At 43.9% G+C, this 19,180-nt stretch overlaps 1 protein-coding gene across 2 annotated transcripts; it reads right to left on the bottom strand.

Annotated features, from left to right (window-relative positions):
- Nucleotides 1-8,553: 8,553 nt before the first annotated feature.
- FOXM1 (forkhead box M1) lies at nucleotides 8,554-19,075 on the bottom strand. Of its 2 annotated transcripts, none has more exons than XM_009102674.4 (9): nucleotides 18,857-19,075; nucleotides 16,995-17,591; nucleotides 15,182-15,330; nucleotides 14,750-14,962; nucleotides 14,209-14,337; nucleotides 13,576-13,620; nucleotides 12,553-12,619; nucleotides 11,941-12,122; nucleotides 8,554-10,741 (listed from the first exon to the last, which is right to left on the bottom strand). In XM_009102674.4, the coding sequence occupies exons 2-9, from the start codon at nucleotides 17,542-17,544 to the stop codon at nucleotides 9,689-9,691; spliced, it is 2,388 nt and encodes a 795-aa protein (XP_009100922.2). In that variant the 5' UTR covers nucleotides 17,545-17,591; nucleotides 18,857-19,075; the 3' UTR covers nucleotides 8,554-9,688. The 2 variants fall into 2 exon arrangements, with proteins under 2 accessions (XP_009100922.2, XP_018763839.2); XM_018908294.3 differs by having other exon boundaries at nucleotides 8,554-10,639.
- Nucleotides 19,076-19,180: the final 105 nt, after the last annotated feature.

The raw sequence follows: 19,180 nt of genomic DNA, 5'->3' as shown, positions 1-19,180 counted from the left end.
GATTCCTGATTTCCCCACACTTTTGACCTCCTGTGGCCCCACTGAGTATCCTCTGAGTGTTGTCATCAGGCCATTTAACCATCCATGTGAACCAGTACAGAATCATGCACCTCTACTCTCCCACAGGGCCAGGAGGTGCTTCCCCTCCTGCTGGCTGTGAATACCTCAACCACAACAAGGCAGATGATGGTAGCAAAAGCACTGCCAATTTTCTTAAAGCCTCAGAATGGACCCTAAGACTGTAAAGTGCTGCAGAACATCTTAGGACCAGATCACCTACAGTCCCTGCAGTTACACAATTTCTGATGAGATCATCTCCCACCCTGGATGTGTATGTGGGAATGAAGAGGAGAGAGCTCTCCTAGTTCCCAGTCCCAGCACCTCCTTGCACCGAGCCACCCTTTATTAGTTTGTTTTGCAAAGCATTTTGGTAAAGCCTGATCAAAATTGGTTTGCCTTGCAGCTGGGCTGGAGCCATTGCTTGAGCAGTTCTGCTTTTGGGTCTCACCAGTTAGTCCTGGTCCCTAATTCATCAAGTGTTTCTCTCTTTGTGCCTCAAAGGGGAGGAATCTTCAAGTCTTGTTTAAAGCTTTCTCTCCTCCTTCATCACCTCTCCTTCTACATGTAGGTCACTTAACTCTTTATATGCTGTGATGTATTAGTTCATAGATCTGGCAAAAAGCCCCAGCATTTTTATGGGGGTGAAATCAGCTAAGGTACTACATTCTCCCATCAGAGGCATGATAGGTTCTAGGTCACTGGCTTTTTTTCTATTCAGTTTTTACTTTGTCCACCCTGTTCTTAAACAGAGCCCATCTACTGAGTAGGTTAGGTGATTTCTGGTTTTGTGGTTCTTAATTTTTTTTTCAGAATGGACACTTCTGTAGGTTTTCTAATGAGAAATCAGACCACAGTGCAGTAAATTTAAGGGGAATTTGCAGCAGTTATACTTTTCCCAGTCATCTTTTGCAGGCCCTAAAAAATAATGTATGACTCACCAGTAACCTGTATTAGAAAAATAAAACTGATTTTGATGGAAACGTTCATACACATCCCATACACACCAACAAACTGTTTTCTGATGCAGTCACATCAAATAGTCATAACCCATTTTAGCTTGATATTCTGCACCCTTCATACAGAAATCTTTACAGGGTGTGTAACAGTGTTATTTAGAATAGAAGAAACACTCTGCCTCCACAGAATATAGAAGCCCTTCTCCCTGCTCCAGCTACCAGCTTGGCCTCCCAGTTCAAGCACTTATAGGTCAGTGGGAGCTCTGGGGCAAAAGGGTCCAGGTTCTAAGCACTTTAGCTGTGTCCCTGGACCTGAGCACCTCCATGCCTGAGAAGCCCTGAAGAAATCAGAAGTGGTGCCCCTAAGAGCAGCATTTCCCAGTAGCCAATTTGCCCAGCCAAGAGGCAAGAGAGGTTCAATATATTCCAGTCAGCTATTCATCTGTTGGAAGAAATTCATTAATAGTACTTGGAGTAGTAAAGGGGAAAAAATGGACTCTGCTGAAGGAAGCAACTGGGAGATTAAAGAATGTGGGACAAAGGTTTTTTAGTTCCTTCTGCCAGGAGCATTAGAGAGTATCCCAGGTGTCTGAGAAGCTGCCCTGTTGAGGGCTTTCACTGGTTTGGCTTTAAATTTCACGGACTGATGTCCTTCTGCCCTAGATTTTTCTTATATCTCACTTCTGAGAAGCTTTACCTAGCCCAATAATTCCTCTTTAAAATATTCTCCTGCTGCTTGTGCAACTACTAATGGTTGTTTCTCTTTCCAAGAGATCTCTTTTCAGCTTTCAATTTTTCTCTTTCAGCAGTTTGGAAACTATTATTTTGTCCCCCTGAGATTTGACACAGTACAGGTGGGAGGGTGGATTGTAGATGGAGAACTTTATGTTTCTGTTGTGACAATCTGGGTGCTTAGAGAGCTCAGCAATAACCCCCACATAATGTAACCAGCACAGGGGTTGTTTTTTGCACTGTCTCAGTAGTAGTGTAAGCTTCAAGTGGGTGTAAAAGTGACCCTGGGTATAGCAACTATGTCAAAGCCAGGAGATTCCTTGTGGTGGATACTGCAGGGTAACAATGAGGCAACTTTCTGCTCATTTTCCTGCATTCTCACAGCCTGTGCAGTCTGTGGATGCACAGATGGTGCAGAGGAGGAATGAGAGGACAAACCTTACTCAGGCAAACCATGCATGCTTCTCTCCCCCTTCCATCTCTGAAAAAGATTCTTTGAAAAAGAAAAGGCTCCTCAGCTTTGAATTCCCTCCAGTTTTCTATTTGTATAATAAAATACCTTTGTATTCTTGAAATAATAAGTAAAAGTCGCAGTATTTATATCTGTGAGTATGTCTGGCAAGTTTCCTTGAGATAAATGTCATCTCAGATGTACATAATGTTTAGCTCGGCTGCTGGACAGCAAAGTGTGTCCTGCCAGCAAGGTCAGTCAGAAAGCAGAATAGTTTGCTTAGTTAGGTAATTTAGGGTCAAATCTCTGTAGTTATCTGCACTATGGGATAGATTTATGGTTGCACCTTGGCAAACTTGGAACAGTGTTGTCCATTATGAAATTCTTCTGCTGTATAAATATTTCTTGAGCATTATAAATATAATTACGAGTATAATATTGTTATAAATAAAATTATTTGTGTCCTCTCTGTATTGATTTTCTTCTTGGGGCTAAGCTGTGTTTAAAAAGGGCCTTTTCTGTTTGGTTGGAATTATCATTGCCACAAAACTGACAGATGATTGTGCAGCAGGCAGTACAAAATTTCCCCTTCCATTACACAGCTACACAAATTTCACTAGAAGACTTTGCTTTGTTTTCAGGAGGGGAAAGAATCTCTTCTGGTGTGCATCTCCACTGATACTCATAGCAATGACAACTGTCTTACTCATGCTAGAGCTTCTCTGTGGCCAGCATGAGGTTTAAAGTATAGAATAATTTCTGGTACAAATTTTCTTACCCACAGAAATGTGCAAGAGCCTGAGATGAAGGATAGTTACTCATTTAAGGTGGATAGCACAGTATTTGGAAATGTGTAGTCTCAAAGGTGTCTCTCCTCTCTGTGTCTCTCTGTAGTTGTTTCATTTTGCTGTCCCTCCACTTCCCACCTGTATGGACAACAATATTCCATTATCCACTCAGCTTGAGGCTAAGAATGAACTTGACACTAGCACAGGCAATTTTTTCTAAGTCTCTATATAGAGCCATAAAAAAAATAATGAAAACTTTACATCATTAAGGCTCCTTCCAGAGGATGTCCCTACCCTAAAGCTGAATACTTGAACAGTAAAAGCAAGCACAGTTACAGTTGCCTGGTAAAGCTTAATTTGGTATGCATATGTGTGGGCTTATTACTAAACCCACCTACAGAGTCTTGGCAAGGTGCTTTGAGTGGCTGTTTATGGGCTTCTATAACAACTTTTTTTTTCATGTGGAACAGCAAGAGGAAAGAAAGAAGACAATCACCTATTCACTTTTTGCCTGTGCTCAGCTAACCATAGAATCAGAGCAGATCTCTCACAGTATCATCAGATACTGTGCAAAACTTCCCTGTCAGCAGCTGCCAGGTGTACTGTGATGTTTCCTGTTGTATTTGTTTGCAAATGGCTTCTTTTGCACCTTAAAGCAGTTGAGATCCATTAAGTTCTTCATCAGTCAGCAGCATAACTTGCTGAAATTAACTTAACCAGTGGGGGAGTCAGCCACTGCCAAGGGTGTTGCAGCCCACCTCCTGTTCTCTTGTTCAGGCAGACTTGTATTTAGAAATGCAATAATTCAAGCATCAGTATTCACAGAGTAGATCTTTAAAGTCATGCTCCCATTGTGGATGGCTTTTCAGGGACAATACCTCAGTCCTGCTCAGTGAATTGGCACCTTTCCACAGTGTATTGTCCCCTTGCTGCTACGTGCAAGGCATTTGGCCCACCCCTTGTAAAAGAGTCAAACCCAAGACCAGAAATAAATATTTCACATCTCTAATGTTTTTCTGTGGTACCTGATCATTTTGCCGCAGTCTTAAAACTGAAGACTGTTGGATCTGTGGTCCTTATCCAACCTTTGACTCTTTATGCTCTCAAGTAACCTCAAGTTGTGCCAGTAGAGGTTTGAAATGAATATTAGGAAAAATTTCTTAACGGAAAGGTTTATCAAGCATTGGAAAAAGGCTTCTTGGGGAAGTGGCTGAGTCACCATCCCTGGAGGTATTTGAAATGTGAAGATGTGACACTTAGGGACTTGGTTTAGTTTAGTTTAGTGGTTTAGTGGGCTTGGCTATGTCAGGTTAATGGTTGAGCTTGATGATCTTAAAGGTATTTTCAAACCTAGATGATTCTATGATTCTTTGTCTCCTGACCCCTGTCTCCATTTGACTCTTTGAGACGTTTTCATCTTACCAAGATCTTTCTTTGTGTCACCCACTCCCTGTGGCCAGCAGAAGTCCCTTGGACACAAGAGAGCTCATGGTGCCATGCTCAGCTTCTGGAAGTCACAAAGAACAAGTTCAGGAAGAAATCTCCATACGCTCCAGCAAGTCTGTGCTGGGGCACACTGTACTGAATAAATCTCTTCTCAGATTTTAGTTGCCAGCTGACTCTGGTAAGAATATGAAATAGATTTTTTAAAAGAATGTTCATAACAGCCAAAAACTGGAATATTTTCACTCAGCTCATAAAAAGGGAAACATCAAAGCCAAGAAGGACAACCTGACAAAAACCCTTATAAAGCAAGGAGGTGCTAATTCTTTTCAAGAAAATGTTTGCTACAAAAGCTTTTTTAATCCTAGCAAAATATTTGTGTGCTCTTATTTATAGAAGCAATTGGGCTGCTTGAACTGCATTCCCTCTGTTCCCTGCCCCTTCTCTCCCCAGTAGAATAACTCTACCTGAGGCTGATATTCAGTATGGCTATTTTCTGCTCAGACAATTCAGGATTTTATGATGGAATCACCAGCACAGTAGTACTTGCAGTGCAGAGGCAGCTTTGTGTACACAATGCACATACAGTGGCAGAGGGATGTGTTATCACCCCAGGGATTTGATGGATAACAATGCTGCTATAACAATGTAATTTTATTTTTGATTTTTAGTACTGGACTCCTTTGGTTTCCTAGCCTTTGGGCTGCACTTGTTATGTGCACCAGCTGTTTGTTACATTCTTGATGGTTAGGCCTTGGCCTGATTTAAATGGCAGCTGAGATTATCTCATGGTCTCCTGACTTCAAGATTTTAATAAAAACAGCAAATAAATAAAACCTGAGAGTCAGCCATGGGAAAGAGCAAAACAGCTCTTATCACTGTAGCATGCCAGTCCCTTGGGTATGCACAGCAGAGTGCAGTCAGGAACTAATTAGCTACAGCCTGGAGCTCCTCAGATCAGACCATTCTGTGTCATTAACATCATTACTTGCAAATACTTGGAAAACCATACTGATGCTGAAGGCATCTCCAGCAATCCTGCAAGTTCCAAGGTATGTGCTTAATGGTGTCACTTCGACTGCATTCCTGACCTTTCTTCCCCTCATGGATACTAAATATATCAAATTGTCCAAACTTTTAAGGCTACCATGAGAGCAGGCAAAACTGCTTCAAACAGAAGCTTTCCTAAAGTGAAGCTTGAAGTGGAAAATACATGTTGATAACTCAGTACAGATTAGACCAGCAGACTCATATAAATTCTCCTAAATCAAGTGCTTCAGGGATTTGCAATATACCTGCATTATCCACAATAGAAATTCCAGCTGAAACACAGTTCCAGAATGAAAAATAGCTTTGTGCATAGACAAACATGCAATCTCAGAATTCAGAGTGAAAACCCCCAAAACATGTAAGTAATCTAAACAGTTTCTTCATGAGAAAAGTATAAAGCTGAGATGCAATGGTCTGGCCTGTTGCATGATGATATTATCCAAAACTTTGTCTTTATTAAAATGTATAGAAAAATACATCAGATGTGAAAGAATACAATGCACCAAGAAAAGATACCATACTTGTAGTGAGAAACAGTGTTCTATATAAAATATCAACAATATTAAGGGATTCTTCCCAAGTCCAGTGAAGATGAGGGTTTTTTTGTCCTGCTGGAAAATTTTTCCATCCATTTAACAGTCAGGATTCTAATGAGCCAATCTCCTGTTTGTAGCCACAGATGAGTACAGAAAACCTACCTTCTACAAATTACACAGCTAAATAAACAGAGGCCCTGTTGGCAGCAACCTCCTTTACGTGCATGAGAAGGTAATAGAGACCAACAGCAGGCACTGTAGCATAAATCCATGTCTGATTGTAGTTCCATAATAATTTGTGCTGGCTGTTTTCCTTGACTTTATTAAATAACATCATTAGATATTTCTGCTTAAAATTTGGTGCATCAAAAAAAAAAAAAAGCATGTATGGAGGATAAATAATTCTGATTATATATTTGTATGCAAACAGTTCATCAGTGTGCTCTATATAATGACTTCCCACAGATTTTGAGATGTGGAAGAGAATCTGCTTTGCATAATCATTTGCCTGTAAACTGTAACTGGGTATTTATTACACTTATTTTTCCCAGAAATGTAACTGAAGCACAAGGACAAATGTGTCATTTGACCTGCATCAGCAGCTCAGATTCATGGTCTTGACGTTCTAAAACTCTGCTTGTTTCAAAGCAAGAAGCCAGTCTGAGATGAGTAGTGAAGCAGGACATTTTCTTCTTAATCTCAGGCAGCTAATACTTTGTTATACCCTGAATATCTTTTTATCCAGTTGTAGCTCACCTCTTCTGGAAAAAGGGACGTGGGGAGATAAACTATTTCTCTTCAGGAACCAGCTCACATTTTTCAAGCCTGTCATTTTTCTCTGAGCCTATTGTGCATTTTAAAGGAGAAGTCAGGTTCTTTACTAAAAAAGAAATTTTCACCTTTGTTAAGAGCTAGATTGCCTTCTGGCAGAAATGAAGGCCTGGCATCCTCATGAAAAGATTTCTGCAATGTAAAACAGGGTCTCTTTTCTTCCATATGGGGAAGTGATCAAGTTTTTCCACTACTAGCCAAGTTGCAAAAGTCAAAAGGGTGGCAATCGTCCTTGCTTACCTCACCTCAGGGGGCCTCCAGTCCTTTGCAGCTGACAAAACTCAACCAATGAAAGGGAATTACCTTCTCCTTTGGGTCCATCACACTCCAGGTATCAAGCAGAGTTGTCAGAGGAGCAGAACATCCACAGCATTTGCTGGCTCCCTGCAGATTTGCGTGTCCCAGATCCATTAAAATTTTTATCCTAAATTAATGTTTGCTTTTACAGGCTGGAAGGTGTTAAACACCTTTGCTCTTATCAGAATGCAAGGACAGTCCTGGGATTCTCCTGCACATTATTCAGAGAAGCCCTGGGAGTGCTGTGCAAAGGGTGTGAAGAGCTGTGCCTTCCTGCTCTTGGGCTGATGAGAAGACATGAAGTATGGCCCTGCTCTTACTGCAGGAGGGTGGACAGAGGCATCTACTTTCTGACAAGAACATACCTCTACACTCTAACCCTAATTCTGAGCCTGCAGAGGAACAGGTGATAACTGCCTTTCCTTAAGGAAAACAGCCAGGCAGAATATCAGGCAAACATAAATGGAGAGCAATAGTCATACTTTGTAATTGAGTCCTCACCAAGTGGTGCTTTGAACTACTTTGGCCAAAACACTGGGCCATCTCTTCTGGGAGCAAGAGGTAGAATTGCTTATTCTAATTTTTTCTGTTGTTCCCTCCACTACCTTTTTTGATATAATTGCCCTTGAGCAGTGCTCTCACTGGAATACATAACAAGAAGGGAACCAAAACTTCGGCACTATTATGTTCAAAATAAAATGTGAGGTGGCCATCAAAGCATCTCAGCTGACAGGGACAGCAGGGGAAAACCTGCCTGCAATTGACACCAAGGACAAGAAAATTTCAATTTTTGCTGAAGACATGATCTTAGCTGGCTCTCAGGCGTCAGTTATGTGCACACATCCTCTCAGGAGCCAGAAGTAAGATAAAAGGGAGAGAGGATGCCTTGAGAGAGCCAAGCAGAGTGTTAACAGCTGTGTAAGATGGACTAGTAGAAAGTGTGTGAAAGCAGGCCCCTTCTGCAGCCTTGTCACCCCAGAAAGACTGAAATTATAACCATTAAACCAAAGTTTGGAAACATTTTATGAGGGCAAATAACCCCTAACAATACACAAGTGCACTACAGTTCAGAAAACCACACACATTTAAAACTGGTTTTATGTTTATAGGAGAAGGTAGAAATAGTTTCCAGCAATATTTGTTTTGCATTTAGAAGATACAGAAATTAGTCTGCAGGTGGTGTTGTGATGTTTGTATGCTTCTGGCTCAGATAGTCTAGATTTACCCATAAGCAGCAGGAAAAAGTGTTTTTTATGAAGCAGTGGGTTAACTAAACAAGGTCTGAAAATGTCCAAATGGTCACTCACTCAGTGATCAAAAAGCACACAGACATGAGATAAGAAGGGGTTGCTTGTGCTATGGGCCAATCCCAGCAGGCTGCTAGGGGTGGTACAGATAACACTCAGCTGTGTTCCCACAGAAGCTTTATTGAGTATTTGGATACAGGAGTCACCACTTGTCTGCAAGCAGAAGGATCAGATCTTTGCCATGGCAATTTCTTCCATTACTTAAGTTCTAGAGAACTAGGAGGAGTTGTTCTATTGCACCAAGCAATACATACCTTGTGTTTCCAGAAGTCAATTTTCAGTGGAAATATCAGCATTCCCTTTATATTTAAAAGGAATGTAATATATTTTATATTCCCTTTTAAATCTAGAACTGCTGACTGTAATGGGGGCAGCTTTAACCATTCAATAGAGGTCCATCTTATTCTAAGTGTCTCTACCTAGTCCCCTAGGTATGTAACAGACCTCTGGAATCAGAAGAGCTATAAGGCTTGATCCAAGCTCTTCTCCATTCCAGCCTGGGTAAAGGAAGCCAAACCAAGATTTTATGCTGCAATCCAGATAACCTGCTTCAGTTTGACTTGGGTCACATATACAGAATTTTTCAGATCTTTGTCCCAGCAACCTTTAAAACAACCTAGACCAATGTGTTTTTGAAGAAAAAAAAATAAAATTGGGCTTTCAGCTAGGGTAGAAGAATATAAGAGATGTGAACATAGGGACAACACACTCTAGGTCAAACCCTTACCAGGCCAAATATTCCCATAACCCTACAATAATAAAATTATTATTATTATTATAATTAAGGGCTAATTTAATGATGTACAGTATTTACAGCCATTAAAACTAGACAGAATATACCAAGTAATAGGGGATACAAAGTAAAGGACAGAGCTAGGAAGAGGTTCCTGGGCTCTTTCCTATTGTACTATTGTTTCCTCTGATACCTTGAATAGCAAATGCCATTCAGGGCCTACCTAGATGTTCTCATGATAAGAATCCCTGGAGAGAGGCTATCTCTAGCACAAGGCTAGAGAAATTCTATCATCTTGTTCCACTCAAAGTCTACAGCATCTTAAAAGCAAGCCCGTAGCAGCTGATGGGGCTGTTTCCCAGCTTAGCAGGAGTCAATGCTCTCTGCTCCCATGGATATGGGAACTTGTCAAAAGCAGTTATCTTAGATTACATGAATGAATCTCAGAAGAGTGGGGTTCTTTCTGTAACATCAGAACAAGTCAAATTCAGTCCTCAGGCCAGTTCACTTCAGTTCAGGTATGAGCTGAGACCAACTAATGTCTGTTCCTAAATTTTCATCCTCAAGACCAGGAAAGCTGATATCTAGAAGGATTTTGCTGAGGCTGTCATTCATGGTGTCCAGGATAAGGCCCTCCATGAGTGACCGGTTTTCAGTAAAGCCAGAGGCTGTCAGTTCAACAGAGGATTGCTTGGGAGTGTCACGAATGAACGCTGGAGAGCTCGTGAGGGGCACAAGGACCATGTCACTGGATTCTGTATTGAGCAGTTCTCGAGGAGATTCAAAGAGAGGATTTTTAAGGGGTGTGCTGTTAAAACCCAGCAAGTCCTGGTTGTCGTGGAGGGGCGTGAATGGCAACTGAAGGGTTTTCACCGGACTGAAGTCCAGCTCATGACTTCCTTTGGCTAAGGAAGCAGACTTCCAGGGATCAAGGACCTCTAGTGAAGGGGCAGTAGTGGCTGAAACTTTGCTGGGAGTGGAAGAAACAGGCAATTTGCTGAAGATGTCTTTGATGGGTGTTTTAAAGGCCCCCTCTTCTCCTTGTGAGCAGCTGAGCTGTGATATGTTCTCCAGGGGCTGGTTTTCCTGGGGGAAGGGATGGTCTGCCCCTAACCGGAAAGGGTCAAAGCCACTGCTTTCTGGCAGAACAAGGACAGGCTCCTCCGAACAAGGCAGTGCTAGGCGTTGTTTCCTTCTGGATCTGCCCACTTCTCGCCTTTCCCTCCTCTTTATAACTAAAGAGTCAGAAACCACCTTAGATGGGGACTTGAGTGTGGTGAACTGTTTCCTCTCCTTTGTGGATGAGTCTGGGAGGAAGAAGCTTGGCTCTTCCTTGACTGTTACGGTTGAGGCAAATGGGGACAGCCAGGGATCCAGCTGAGAGCCTTCTTCCTCCTTCACACAGGCACCCTCTGGGAAAGGAGACAATTCCTCACCAGGCTGGGAGCTGTTCTCCTGTATGGAATGGGTTGGGGAAAATAAACCTGCATCACATTGACCTTCCTCCTTGACAGCAGCTGGGGGTAAACAGGGTGACTCTTCTGCAGACAGGGACATCTACAGCGAAACACAGGTGACATGCAGTCAGTAAGCAAGGATCTCAGCTACCCAAAAATCCAAATAACAACGGAAAGAAAAGAAAGACTGGCATTTAAGGTCAGCAGAAAGGGTAAGAGGAAGATATTCAGGAAGCAGTAATTACAACAGACTGAGATTGACCTCTGTGAAGTTGATAGAAAGAAGCCTAAGGATCACATGGGAAGGACTCTAGCTAAGTGACAAAGTCATACCCTTCAGAGCACTCCTGCTCTGAGAAACTTCTGGGAGTACAGGCAGAAGGAGAGCTGAATATTTCTGGAAAAAATATAACCCCTTTGATTTTTTCTTACATTATCTAAATGTTAATAACAAAATGAACAAGGACAGCTTTCCCAGAAACCAAGGAAAAGGAAGAGAAAAAAATGAGGTTATCAAAAGAAAAAACAGCACAGGAGAAAGATCAATCATAGCTGGAGAGAACATAAAGCAGCAGGCATACAAAGGAAAATAGGATTATGGTTAGACAGGATGGAAGAAGCTAAAGCTTTACAATGTCTAAGTATTCAAGAGCAGTCAGTGAGATGCCAAGAAAAAGATCTGTTTAATAACTGTTTTTCCAGAATAACTGTGAACTTCACAGAATTAGCAAACAGCAGATACAGAAATCCTCTGGGAAGAGACTCCATATAAATATATACCCTTTCAGAAGCTCCTTACTGTTATTGTCTATAGAGCTATCAAAATATGAATGTTTTAGGATCAGAACAAAGCCATTCCTCCCATTCTTCTTTCTTCACATCTCAGCAGTAACGAAAAATTGTCTTGACCAAGCCATAGAGCCCCTTCCTCTAGTGAATTAGAGAAACATCCTTAGAGCAAATAAACTAGCAGGTAGTAGTCAGCCTAGAGACAGTAAAGGATTGCAAGGATTATCACTAGCTAGTTCGTTGATAGGAGCTTGGAGTTTTAGAGCACCTAAGTAAAGACGCACAAAGGAACCATATGAAGAGGAGGTTCATTGAAGGCAAGAGATACAAAAAAAAAGTAAACAAAAAATCCAAACAAACTCATCCCTCCCTCAAAACAAATCCCCACAACTTTCTTAGCCCCCTCCTTGCCCCCCTTATAAAAAAAGAAAAAAAGAAAAAAAAAAAAAAAAACAGGAAAAAAACCCACTCTAACCCCCATGAAAACTCCTTGGAAAGCAAGAAACCAACCTTTGGAGCAATGCACACACGCTTATTGCTCTGCAAAGTCTCCGAGCTGTTAAGGGATGCTCCCTGTGCCATGGACAGAGGAACCTTCATAGAAGGCTGCAAGACAAGAGGCTGACTCAAAGGAAACTGGATTGGAACCAGGTAGGAGTTGACACGAGGAAGCAAAGGCTTCATCTTTCGGCCTGGAAGGGAAAAGAAGGGACTCACTTTTGCCTGTTCTCCACTGCTACTTCTTGAAACCCAGGCACCTTACAGAAAGTCCTTCCAGACATCTCAAAAAGAAACATTTGATCAGATCACTTGCCTTCTCTGCTAATTTTAGGGATACAAATACCAAGCCAGAAGCCTCATGAACAAGAAAATAACCTTTCATGCAGATCCTACCCCTCAGGTTTGGGCTCTCACTCCACTGAGTGCCCAGTGCCCACCATCTCACCATCACATCCCCTCAGACACAACAACACTGCTTTCCATTTCAAGCCTGGCAGTAAGGAGCATAAAAGCTGGCCAACAGGGACAACACGCTCCATTTGTATTCCTAAAGAAATCTGGGAGAATGCCCCAGATTTATTGGATTGATTCTCTTTGGCCCAGACCGCTGGGGACACTTACGTGAATTCTGGGGTTCAGTTTTGCTTCCCATGTTCTTCAGGGGATCTGGAAGACGATTCTTTTGTTGCTGCAGTCATTGTGAGGTAAGTAAGAGGAGAAGGAGAAAAGAGAGAGATTAAAAGAAAAGAATCCACATTTATTCTGCTGCCTCACTGAGAACTGTGAAACCAGAGGTCTGTGCTGGACTAATGCAAAGAGAGCAGCTGTTAGCACCCAGCACTCAGGCTGGCTCTAGGTCTGTGCCACTTGCTGGTTTGCAGCCATGCCATCCCAAAGCCAGCTGCCCACCAAAAGCTGTGTAGGAAAAGAGATGACATGACAGAGCTGCTCCAGCTGCAGACTCTACTGCAGAAGTGAACTGGTTTTGGCACCCTCAGTGCCCAAGGAACAATGAATAGGATGGCTTTACTGTATATTGGATGTCTATACAAACCATAGACCAGATAGGTGTTCAAAAGGAATAGCAGAGGCGACAATGGGATCAGAATTCTGAGCAGATGGAAAGAAGGCCGAGGTTGTAGCTGTGACAGAAGTGTTTGAGTGGATGTTTACAAATTCTTCACTGTTAAAACAGCTGAATGAGAGAGAAACAGCAAACAGGTTCATCCTTCCAAGAGTCACTCACAATGCAGTGGGTTCCAAAATGAAAAAGGAGCACAGAGAGATCCTATTCTCTCTGGATCTGAGCCCCAGAACATACTGGAACTGTTGTCATGGAGATGATTTTACCAGAAATCTTTTTGGGCTTGTTCTCTGAAGCCTATTGGTGTTGATTGCAGCCTACTTCAGCAGTAGGCCTCCAAGTTGCTCAAAGCTGTCCAGCTTTACCAGCTCGAGAGACTGTACCATCTGAAGGCAGTCAGACACTGGCTAGACCCCTGTCCCCACAAAGGGTAAGCATGGAGCTGTATGAGTAGATGCAGCAGTGACCCAGTCCCCCTCCCCAAGCCTGTTGTCCCTTCCTTGAGTGACTGGCAAGAAGAGAATGGAAGATCAAGCCCCGAGCCAGACGGTAATTCTTACTGATTCAGAGTACTCAGGCGATGTTGGTGACCCCAAGTCCAGCGGCTGGTGGCAGAAGGCATTGAGCAGGAAAAAAATTTAAGATGAAGTTATCAACCAAAGAGGGAGACAAATGGGACATTTTAAACTTGTATAATCTGAGCAAACAAAAGTTAATTCTAGCCACCCACTGCAGAAAACACAAGAGTTTAAACACACCTATACCAGACTCCCAAGTTCGATTTCTCTGACAAAATCTTCCTAAAATACCTATTTGGGCTAGGACAATTCCATCCTATTACTGACTTATCAAACACCATAGGAATACTTAGTTGGCCTCAGTGGAAATCTTCTCATTAGGAATTTAAATCAGGCCCATGGAAAGGAGTTGAACAACCTGACTATTATATTTGGCACAGCACGTGGAGAATAAACATATTCCACAGAAGCTCCAGATCAAAAGCACAGCCACAGCACCTTTTCTTTCAAATGCAGAGTTTGTTTATTTGTTAAGTGAAGTGACTGAATCCAGCTTCTACAAAGAGGCTGATGTCAAAGCAGCTTGACCTTACAGTTAAAATAAAGTGCATCAGGCTAGTGTGGTATTTAGAAACTGCATAGCCTGTCCTATTTTCTTTGCATGAGGCAACTCACCTTAAATACCTGGTCCAATGTTAGGCAGCGGTTGGCATCAGGGTGAATAGTCCAGAAGGAGATTTTACCATTGGCAGATGTCTCACGGACAAACATATCATGAAGGGACAGATTGTGCCGGATGGAGTTCTGAGGAGAAAGGAGTGAGGGGAAGGTTGAAAAGCAGTAGTTTTGTTATCAGCATAGCAAGGCCTACCTCAAACATGGCAGCCCTAGCAGAGGGATTATGTTCCAAAGTGCAGACAACATCAAACTTTCATGTTCACAGCATACCCAGCCAACCCTGTCTTCAGTCTCTTATTCTATGTACTCCTGAGATCCCTTTTCTCACTCCAGTGATCAAACATCCCATCATCTTGTTTAAGTAGGATGAGGCAAGAAATACAAGAAGTGGTACAGTGAACATCTGGAGTGAGAGTGTATTTGGGGTGGAATGTTTAAATGAGTTTCCATCTTGCTTTGCAGGCTGGGAAACAACTTTTCATTTTGATCCAGAAGGCATGTAACATCACCCACAGCAACTTGAGGGCCTGCTTGTTACCTTCCAACCTGGCTTAGCTACATGTTTAAAATAAGGGAAATGATCCTCAATCCAGGTATAGATGTCCTTCAGGGTCATGCGCTTCTTCTCCGTGCTGTTGATGGCAAACTGGATCATGGCCATGTAGGAGTAAGGAGGTCGTTCTGACACCGAATCCTGCCATGAGGAGGACTCAGCAGCAGTTGGAATAGCAGCAGCATCTTCCTCTTCAGTCTGAAAGACAGAATGGGCAATACATGAATGTTCATGAAGCTGACAAGAAGGCCCATGGAACATCCCTGGATCCTCTCTGGATTCTGCTATTCATATCAGTAAAAGTCAAACTCAGGTTACTTAGAGAGAGCAATGCTTAATTCTTGCGAGTATTCTGATCCATGTAGATAACTTCCTTATCAAAAGTTTTAGCACATGCTCTTGTATTCTCCGACTTACCTTGACTCTTTCCCGCAGAGGCATCTGATTCTCTTTCTCTGTGTCTTCCTTCACAGAAGAGGGATTTAGCCCATCAGATCTCATCTTCCCCAGCCACTGGATGTTGGTGAGGCTGTTGTCCAACACAGAACTCGTTGTCTCACCACTGCCTGTTGGGATAACAAGCCCATATAATAATCACACAATAATTTAGGTTAAAAGAGTCCTCCAAGACCATCAAGTCCAGTCTGTGACCAAACACCACCTTATCAACAAGATCATGGCACTGACTGCAGCATCCAGTTGTTTCTTGAACACCTCTAGGGATGGTGACTCCAAACCTCCCTGTCCAGTCTGTTCCAATGCTTGACAACTCTTTTAGGAAAGAAATTCTTCATTATGTCCAACCTGAACATTCCTTGGCACAGCTTGAGGCTATGCCCTTTTGTCCTGTCATTTGTTGCCTAGGAGAAGGCAACCCCCATTGCTCTACAGCCTCTTTTGAAGCAGTTGTAGAGAGTGATAAGGTCCCCATGAGCCTCTTTTTCTTCAGACTGAACACCCCCAGCTCCTTCAGCTCTTCCTCATCAGACCTGTGCTCCAGACTCTTCACCAGCTCTGTTGTCCTTCTCTGGACAGGCTCCAGCACCTCAATGTCTTTGCTTCATGAGTGGCACAAAACTGAACAGATCTCAAGGTGTGACCTGACCAGCACCGAGTACAGGTGGACAATCTCTGCCCTGGTCCTGCAGGACACACCATTGCTGGTACAGGCCAGGATGCCATTGGCCTTCTTGGCCACCTGGGCACAGCTGGCTCATGTTCAGCTGCTGTTGACCAGTATGCCCAGGTCTTTTCCTACAGGGCAGTTTTCCAGACCCTCTTCCCCCAGCTTGTAGCACTGCCTGGGGTTGTTGCAATGCAACTGCAGGACCTGGTACCTGGTCTTATTGAACATCACAAAATTAGCCTTGACCCATGGATCCAGCTGGTCCAGATCCCTCTGCAGAGCCCTCCTGACTTCCAGCAGATCCACACTCCCAGCCAACTTGGAGTCATCTGTGAATTTACTGAGGATGCCCTCGATCCCCTTATCCTGATCATTGATATCCAGAGTAAACAGGACTGGCCCCAACCCTGAGCTATGAGGTACCCCACCAGTGACTGGTGACCAGCCAGATGCAGCACCGTTCAGCACCACCCTCTGGACCCAGACATCCAGCCAGTTTTAAACCACTGAAGAGTGAACCTGACCAAGTCAGGGGCTGCCAGCTTTTCCAGAATAATGCTGTGGGAGACAGTGTCAAAGGCTTTACTCAAGCCCAGCTAGGCTACAGCCTTCCCCTTGCCATAACCCTGCTGTCTCAAAAGTAAGCCTGCTACCCCTTCACCTCAGCTGTCAAAGGCACAAGTCACACGGCTAAAAGATGGTGTTGCAACACTAATATTGTGGAAGGAATTCACCTTGAATTCCTGATTTCATGTGTAGTTGACCAGTTTCTGGAAAGAGCTGCAGCCTTAAAAACAAACACTCAAACCAGACTATTGTCAGCCAAAACAGGACAATGTTGATCTAGTACTTCAAGAAATAGAAAGCACAAAACTTAAGTCAGAAGCTCAGATGTCTCCCACCAAAAAAATATGTCCACTATAATCCTTCAGATTTCACTACATATGCAGTGCTGTGTAGATTATTAGAATCCCATCCATAGGTATTTTGTAATTAACAAAATATTAATAATTACTGCAAACCAAGATGCAAGTGCTGCACTCCTTGGCCCATTTCACATCTCTTTGTCTGTCAAGACAAAAAAAAAAGGTAAAGGCTACATACTGTTGGTCTCCTGCTCCTGCCCAACCACAGGATCAACTCTTGAATGCCAGAGTGCGGTACTGCCTGCAAGGCCAGATGTCTGTGCAACATTCTTCTCTCTTTCTTGACTAACTGCAGCCTTGATGGCTGCACTGGCTTTCTTCTCTGATGGGAGATGCTGCGATGCTGCTGGACCTGCTGAACGGGATGTGCCCCCGCTGCTAATGAGAATGAACTTGTTGGGTCCATTGTTGCCACACTCTTTTCCTTTTGCTGTCAATGCCTCTATGATGCTCTGGATATCAGCATTTGTAGGGATGGCCACCACCTGTGTGTTGGGCATTGTAGGGTGGTCAATTATCTTTATTCCTGCTGGGAATTTCTGCAGGCCACATTCCCTTTTGTCTCTGGGTTGTCTGTTGTGTTGGTCTTCCTGCCTGTGCTCCTGCTTAGGAGCCTTTTCATCCTGACCTCTGTTCTCATCTCTTGCTGAAGTACTGGATTCATCATTCTGTGGGAGGGTCAGTTTTCGTCTTTTGAGAATTAAGGGCCTGCGAGGGCTGGTCCTCATTATTGATCTATACTGTCACTCTCCATTGAAAGGGAGAGGAACAAATCCTGCAAAACAAAAGGTACAACATAAAGGCTGCAGCAAATCATCTCTCAAGACCTCCCACAGAGCACACATTCTCAGCAGTTTCTACAAAGCTAGAAACACATAACAGAAAATTAAAATTGAAAGCATTTAATAAGGCTGACAAGGCTACTGAAAAATCATACTGTACCTCCCTAACCCACACCTTGTGTAAGCAGGATGGGAGAGATTTGCAGAGTAGATAACTTGCATTATAAAGTACATAAGAATGAGCAATGTGTTTTGTATGTGCTTTACAGAAAGACTTAGCTGTAATGTGACCAGCATCAGCCAGCAAGCTGGAGGGGAGGTAGAATATAGAAATAGCAGTGCTGATTCTTACAGTTGATTGCTCTAAGCAGCAGATTACACAACCTGTGTGAAAATTGAATTTACAGATCGTTCAAGATCTGGGAAACAGAGATTGCCCTGAACACTACAAAGCCACACAATAAATGCAGCAGAAGTAAGGTGTTTTAAGATAGACAACAAGTAAATGTGCTGCTAATTCCTTTTGTAGATTTGTTAAGAACCATGTTAATTCATCATTGGGCAGCATACAATTTAGATGTCAAACTTTTGGACAACGCATTTGACTATAAGGCTGGAAGCAGAGGAAATAAAATTCAGAGATACTGCTTCCAGGGTAAGATGCTGGGAGAATACTGCTAATAATGGCATCAGTAATTCGGTGGAGTCTGTGCCTTTCTGCAAACTATACCAGAACAATGCAAATTGTACTTATTGTTTATCATTAGAGATGGCAAGCAGAATAGAAACAGATACCAAGAAAAAAAAAAGGCCTTTTGCATTGCTAGATTTAATGGGGTAAGCAAGTAAAGAGAAAATTCTCAGTAAGAATGCCCTACATTGATACAAAGTAGAGTCCAGCAGATAACAAGCTGAGCTGATGCCCTATGCACAGGGAGCAGACAGCCGGGCGATCATTCCACGCGGGTCAGGCACCCGGCACAAGCATGGCCCTTTGCGATCTGCTCCACCCCCTTAAGGAGAGACAGCGCCAAACGAAGAGCCCAGAGCCAGCCTCCCGCAGGCTGCGTTCCTGTGAGCAGGAACAGGAGCTCTTCACTTCCCAAGGAGGCCTCATCTGCCATTTCCCGCACAGACCCGGGAGCACCGCTGTGTGCGCGCTGACCCGAGGGGGGCACGGAGGGCAGCGCCAAAGCGCTCCCAGCTCCTTCTTCACCCACTCCAGCCCCTGCGCTGCCGCCCCGGCCAGCAAACTCACCTGCTCCCGCGGGGCCTTCCGCCCCGGGCCGGGCCCAGGCCCTGCCCTCTCCCGCCCGCGCGGCGGCCTTAGCGTGGCCCTCCGAGGGGTGCCGACCTTTGCCAGGGGCACCGGAGGGTGGTGGCGGGCTCCGGTCGCGACCCACCAGCTGCTGGGCCGGGGCAGAGCCGATGCAGGGCGGCAGCGGCCCCGGCGCTCCCGGAGCGGCCCCGGTTTGAATTTGGCGCCCGGCGCAGCCCTGGCCCGGTCACGTGCCGGCCTGCGCCAGTGAGCGGCGGTGGGGGCGGGGCCGGCCGGGCCGGGCCAATCGGCGCGCAGGGAGCG

This window comes from Serinus canaria, chromosome 1, assembly GCF_022539315.1.
Source record: "Serinus canaria isolate serCan28SL12 chromosome 1, serCan2020, whole genome shotgun sequence".
Classification (NCBI taxonomy): Eukaryota; Metazoa; Chordata; class Aves; order Passeriformes; family Fringillidae; genus Serinus; species Serinus canaria.
The sequence above is the reverse complement of the archived record's forward strand: the minus strand, read 5'-3'. Positions and strand labels throughout refer to the sequence as shown.